This window comes from Quercus suber, unplaced genomic scaffold (genome assembly GCF_002906115.3).
Source record: "Quercus suber isolate HL8 unplaced genomic scaffold, Cork oak 2.0 scaffold_7, whole genome shotgun sequence".
In the NCBI taxonomy this organism is placed as follows: Eukaryota; Viridiplantae; Streptophyta; class Magnoliopsida; order Fagales; family Fagaceae; genus Quercus; species Quercus suber.
Window position 1 is genome coordinate 256,556 of NW_027069473.1, and position 5,881 is coordinate 262,436.

The window sequence follows — 5,881 nt, forward strand, 5'->3', positions numbered from 1 at the left end:
ACTTTCACGTACTCGTTATTTCCATTTCCATAACAGTGCCAAGAGAAGAGAGGGAGAAAATGAATATTTGTCCCTAATTTACAAACTATGCAATAAAATGCTTTTATTTTGAAATTATTTAGCAAAATACCACTATTTTTGAAAATCAATTTGGACAAAATCTAATTGTGTAAAACTCGATACTCTCAAAATCGAGTTATATGTATATTTTTAAATAGAATGTCTAATTTCACTTAAATTTTCAAAAAAATTGAAGTGGTATAATTGCATAAAACTCAACATTAGTAATATCAAATTTCATTTGTAACTCAATTTTGTCAAAATTAAGTCTAAAAAACAGAGGCATTTTGCTAAATAATTTCAAAACAAAGACATTGTACTGTATAGTTTGTAAATTAGGAGAAAATGCTTATTTTTCCTACCAAGGGATGAGGAAAAGGTTTATAGTGAAGGTGAAGGCCAAAAGGCCGACGGAAAATCACTAAATGACAATGTGCAATAGTTGTTGCTCTAAAGAAGTAAACCATGTGCAATACTAGTTGCTCTGAAGAAGTAAACCATCACGCACCCTTAGGATGAATGCTTGTGGAATAGGTTAAGAGCAAAATTCTATCTCAGATAAAATTTAAAAAAAAAATTAAAATTAAAATTAAAAATAGAGGTAAAGAAGTCATAAGCATGGAATTTTCAACTAGAGCAGCCTAAAGAATCAGAATTTAAAATGTAAGAGAGATCTGTCAATAATAGATGCTTATTGCTTAAGTAGAATTGTTAAACATTCAATTTAATAAATGACTAGTGTTCAATACTTCTTCTAGCTACATGCCAAAAACTGACATCTTTCAAGAGAAAGAAACAAGAGCACTTTTGGCATGAGAATCTAAACTTACACAGTTTGACAACTATAACTGAGCCCGACAAAAATCTTCATCCAATAGGAAGAAACATAAAGTACAATGGCCATCTGTAATGAAAAATAACAATCACCGTGGAAGGTAAAAATTAACTGTTACTTCTACAATCGAGGAAGGAACCCAGGACTAGGAGCCAGAAAATAATAATAAATGAGAATGGAGATACATTAGAGCCCAAAGCACACAGTTTGTTAAGACTTCCCAGCTCAAACAAGAAATATCCTCCTGCAAAAAAGAGGCTCCATTATTCACAGCCGTTTGTCACAGAAAATACAGCTCCAACATCGGTCTGTATCACATACATAAGCATGGCAGGAAGAATAACCATTAAACATCCTTGGGTGACTGAGAGACCAAAAGGTCATCCCATTTCACTGCTATTAGTTAAATATCACTGCTTCTTTCCCCGATGCAGCATACAAGTTATTGAAGAATGACTACCAATATCATATAACAGACGAGTCATCTTTCTTTTTACTTTGTTCTCTACATCATCTCGTACTCCCTGCAAGACGGCGCTGAAATATCAAATCCCACTTCTGCACCTACTCACTGACACTTCTGAATATCCAAGTACAAATCAATGCACTAGTCAGATTTATTCACGAGAACCACCTACAACAATAAGATCATCTTGTAATTCGTGCAGAGAATTTCTTCATAATATTCTATACATTTTCTATTCATTTCTTTCCTTTCACTTTTTTCGCCCTTTCCCTCCATATCAATACAGACATTAACTCCATACTCAGAATATACCAAATGCATCCAGCCAACGTTGAAGTCCACCCACAGGCAGAACCCGACAGTCAACTGAGAAAGAAATGGAAACATACTCTTCTAAGCTGCCTTACATATATTCATGGTAGCAATCCAGATGACCACTCTTGCTATATCTCATCCACAATGTGAAACCAGCAGACATACACAGATATCTGTCTCTAGCCATGAAGAGAAAAGCTATGACTCTGTTCATGTAGAAGAGCAGGCTTAGAGGGGCCAAACTTTCTATCATGCCTCTCCTGACACTTTGGTAGCTGGTTCAAACAATCTGAGCAAAGCAACTCCAAACAAAATGTTTCCTCATATTCACTGTCATTAATGCACCGACCACACTGCACACACCGTGGTATGCAAAGCGTGCATGCCCTGCATACCTGAGTTGCATGTTCTTTCCCTTGACAACCCTGAGCCGGGCAATCATAAACAAGCCTCAGGTTCTGACATCTTGGGCACATTTCAATATCAATCGAACGATCATCATCACAGGACAGATAAAAATTTCCTCTGTGATAGAAATGTGGCTTGCGGGCATTCTGCTGCATATTATCATTCAGGCCCAACAAAAACTTCAAATCTTCAAAATGCTTCTGTGTTACACCATAAAGTCCACCAATTCGTAAATGCTTCACTCCTAGAGTGCCCACAGACTTGAAAGCCTTTAGGCAACTCACAATGCCCTCAATGCTGAGTCTTGTACACCCAGGCACACTCAACTGCACAAAGGAAGATAAATTTTAGCAGTTTGTCAATTCAACATGCGACATGACATACTATATGGAGCTCAAACAGACTATTGGATATAGAAATTGATACAGTAACAAGTTGAGAAAGGAGAAAGGGCATCCCCACGTCAAGTATTTAAAAAACCTGTTGTTTCAACAAATTCCAATGAATAGTCTAGAGTGGCTACGGCGGCCAGAGCATAAAAGGATCAATAACATGTGTGAATGTGTGTAAACCCAGGTTACTCAAAACCATTTTCTTACATTTATTATATGAATGGATGCACACTTTGGGCAGCACACATTGTGATCTTTTCTCTTTCAAGTTTTCAGTTGTAATTTTTAAAGATGATATCTTATAAGCATCTTGAATATTGATTATTTTATATTTTAATAAAATTTCAATTATATATCCCCCAGAAAGTGTCAACATAGCAAGAAAGGTAGGAATCTGCAACTCAGTTTGGTGCCACCAATAATCCACCCAAACTGACCCAACCTCACATCATCAAGCTATTACACTTCCCCTCCCCCTCCTTTTTTTCCTTTTTTTAATAAATAAAACTCAAGCTTATCATAGGTATATTCTATGTTCTCATAAGGACACAATCCATTATAAAGTTATCAATTGGTGATTGGAATTAGACCTTACAATTTGGTCATTGTGACTAAATAAACAGAATGAGATGCAATAGGTCAACTTTAGACCTCACAATCCTGACATCAACCCGGTTTCAGCTTGGATTTGGCTAAAGTTGGTTCAAATCACGCTTGATTTCTAACCCAATTTCACAGAATTAAAACTACCAAGTCAAAAGTAGATTCGCATCTCCAGATGTACTTGTAGATGCATGTAGATAAACATACGGACACTTTTGTATGGAATAATCCATTTTAAAAGCAACTGGTAAAATATAAACCTGCAGGTAAGATGTTGAATCAACTTTCAAGACATTCTAAAAGCACCTTCCAATCCTATAAGTACAAATTTGCTTTTTATACCAAGAACCTTTTGAAAAGTGAGGTCAAGAGCACCTCCAGAAGCAGAAAAGAACAACTTTAAAGAGAAGGCAGAACATCAAGCAAGGATCCAAGCTGTGAATGACAATTCAAATTATCTTTATCTATTTTTTTTAATAATAATTCATAGTTACAACAATGGGGGACGGGGGATTTGAACCTTTGAACATCTCCGTTGGAAACACCAAGAGGTGCCAATTGAGCTACAAGGCTCTTGGCGAGTCTTTATCTTTGTTATAGCAGTAAAATTTTTAGCACATGGTCATGGTATTTAAATTTAAATGATCTAAAAAAGGGACAATCCTTTTAGAGAATTTTAATAGTAAGGATATATACTTCCAAAAATGCATGCATAAACACATTTAACAAAGAAAAAATTCAGGAATCAATCTGACAGCTGACATTTATAAAATAAAGTCACACTGACCTTGGTTAGCCTACGGTTACTATCAAGCACACGTTTCAAACCATCATCAGTGATCCTTGGGCACTCCACCAGGCTCAGGCATTGAAGACTACCTTGAGCCCTATTAGTCAATTGCAAAAGAACTTCATCAGTAATCTTCTCATTCAAAGGTTGATCAATGTGTACACTCCTCCACAAAAGAGGGTCGCCTCGAACCATAGAACGAAGAGATCTGCAAACAGTTTCAACAACAAGAAGATCCCGCAAACCCAGATAACCAAGGGCAAAGTTCAAAGCCCCATGAGGAGCTCCGCTATCTCCAACAGAACAAATCCCATTACCTTTAGGACAAGCTTCACTTTGTTGGCCAGAAACTCCCGGAGTTTCATTGCCCAGACCCAGAATACCATCCAAGTTACAATCTGATCCAAAACCGCCACGGCAAGATGTATCACCAACTTCCATCTTCCCAAAACACCCCCCAATTCCACCCGCTACATCAAACCTATAATCAACCCCCATATTCCCTGAAAAACTCTGGTACTTCAAAGCATTATTCCAAATAAAATTCAACCCCGCGAATAACTGATAACTCCCATCACTTGTCCCAACCTCATTCCCACCATACCCACCATAATCAGCTTGAAAATCCTCCAGCCAACCCGTGATGGCCGTAAAAGTGGTACTTATGTCCATACCAAACGGATCCGAAGGCAACAGATCAAGAACATCATTCGAAACAGACTCCTGCGACCCACTCCTATCACACCTATCCCTTCCATAATCAAATCGATCCTCAACATCCCGGCTAGAAATCCACGACCTCCCAAACCCATCTCCATTCCTCTCCGAAACTCCCTCAACAAGATACCCATTAGCAATCCTCATTGGCGCAACCAAATTGTCCTCAGCCAGATGCGCCGGAAAGATTGGTCGATGTGAAAAGTTCAAGGCCATTGTATATACACACACAACCTAAACCCAATCTCTCTCTCTCTCTCTCTACAAATCCAACAAAGCAAAAGCAAACCCTAGATTTCCTTTTCTTTTCTTTTTTCTTTTCAGAGAAACAAAAAAAAAAAAATTCAAAATCAAAATCAAAGCTTTGTGAAGTGGAAGATCTAATTCTAATCTAACAACGAAACCCTCGATTTTAGATGACAAACTAAAACAACGCACCAAAAATTTCACAGAGTTTCTTGTAAGGAACCTACAAATCAGCTAAAAATGGAATAATAAAAAAAACGACGCCGTTAATCGTATATATCCACAAAGATAAAAGAATCAATCAAATTTTGTCTCTCTTTTTTTTATTTTTTTATTTTTTGGGGATTCTAAGCTAAGCTAATAAAAAAAAACTAGGGTTTGCAAAACAGGGATCAAAGAAAATGGATAGGAATTTTGAGAAAAAAGAAAAAAAAAAACACAGAACCTGAATCAGCGACGAAACGAAATGGAAAATAATCGAGGTGATTATTACGACGGCGTGAAAAACCCCTAGTGTTTTTTTGGGGACGAACGCAATCGACGGCGAAGAACGAAGTGTGCGTTTTGCTTTGGTATCGAATTCTTGCAGAAAAAGCAAAAAGCTTTTGTGGTTTTTTTTTTTTTTTTTTGGGTTTGGGAGGAATTGAAATTGGAGAGAGAGATGGAGAGATTTTAGGGTTTTGTTTCTCTGGTCGGAATTCGATCCGAGCGCTGTCGATCGTGCTGTCAAGGAGAGAAAGGGGAGAGAGAGAGAAATATAATAAAAGAAATTTTTTTTTTTTTAGGGAGAGAGAGAGAGAGAAGTGAAGGGTAACGGTGAATTGTCCAATTTAGGAGAGATGGGTGGGGAGGGGGAGACGGACACGTGTCGGGTGGAAATGTTTTGGGTTTACTCTTTCTTCCTTTTTTTTTCTCTTTCTACGCAAAACTAGATGTGGCGGGAGGGGAAGGAGGAAAAAAAAGTGGGAATTGGACATTGGAATTGGAATTCGGATTCCCTCCTCTATTTTGGTTTTTCAACTTTTTTTTTTTTACTCTCTTTGTTTCTA

The 5,881-nt window shown here is 37.4% G+C and overlaps 1 protein-coding gene across 1 annotated transcript; it reads right to left on the minus strand.

The window, feature by feature from the left end:
- Positions 1 to 735: 735 nt before the first annotated feature.
- Positions 736 to 5,638, minus strand: LOC112015586 (F-box protein SKIP14). The gene is made up of 2 exons (XM_024048000.2): positions 3,867 to 5,638; positions 736 to 2,410 (listed from the first exon to the last, which is right to left on the minus strand). Exons 1-2 carry the CDS (start codon positions 4,800 to 4,802, stop codon positions 1,856 to 1,858), a joined length of 1,491 nt encoding a protein of 496 aa, XP_023903768.1. The 5' UTR covers positions 4,803 to 5,638; the 3' UTR covers positions 736 to 1,855.
- Between the last annotated feature and the right edge of the window lie 243 nt (positions 5,639 to 5,881).

Bases quoted from the DNA above. Each gene is read 5' to 3' on its own strand.
- LOC112015586 (XM_024048000.2), bottom strand. From the start codon at position 4,802: ATGGCCTTGAACTTTTCACATCGACCAATCTTTCCGGCGCATCTGGCT. The intron at 2,411-3,866 runs GTCAGTGTGACT...TCCTTTGTGCAG, and splicing joins GTAACCGTAGGCTAACCAAG to TTGAGTGTGCCTGGGTGTAC.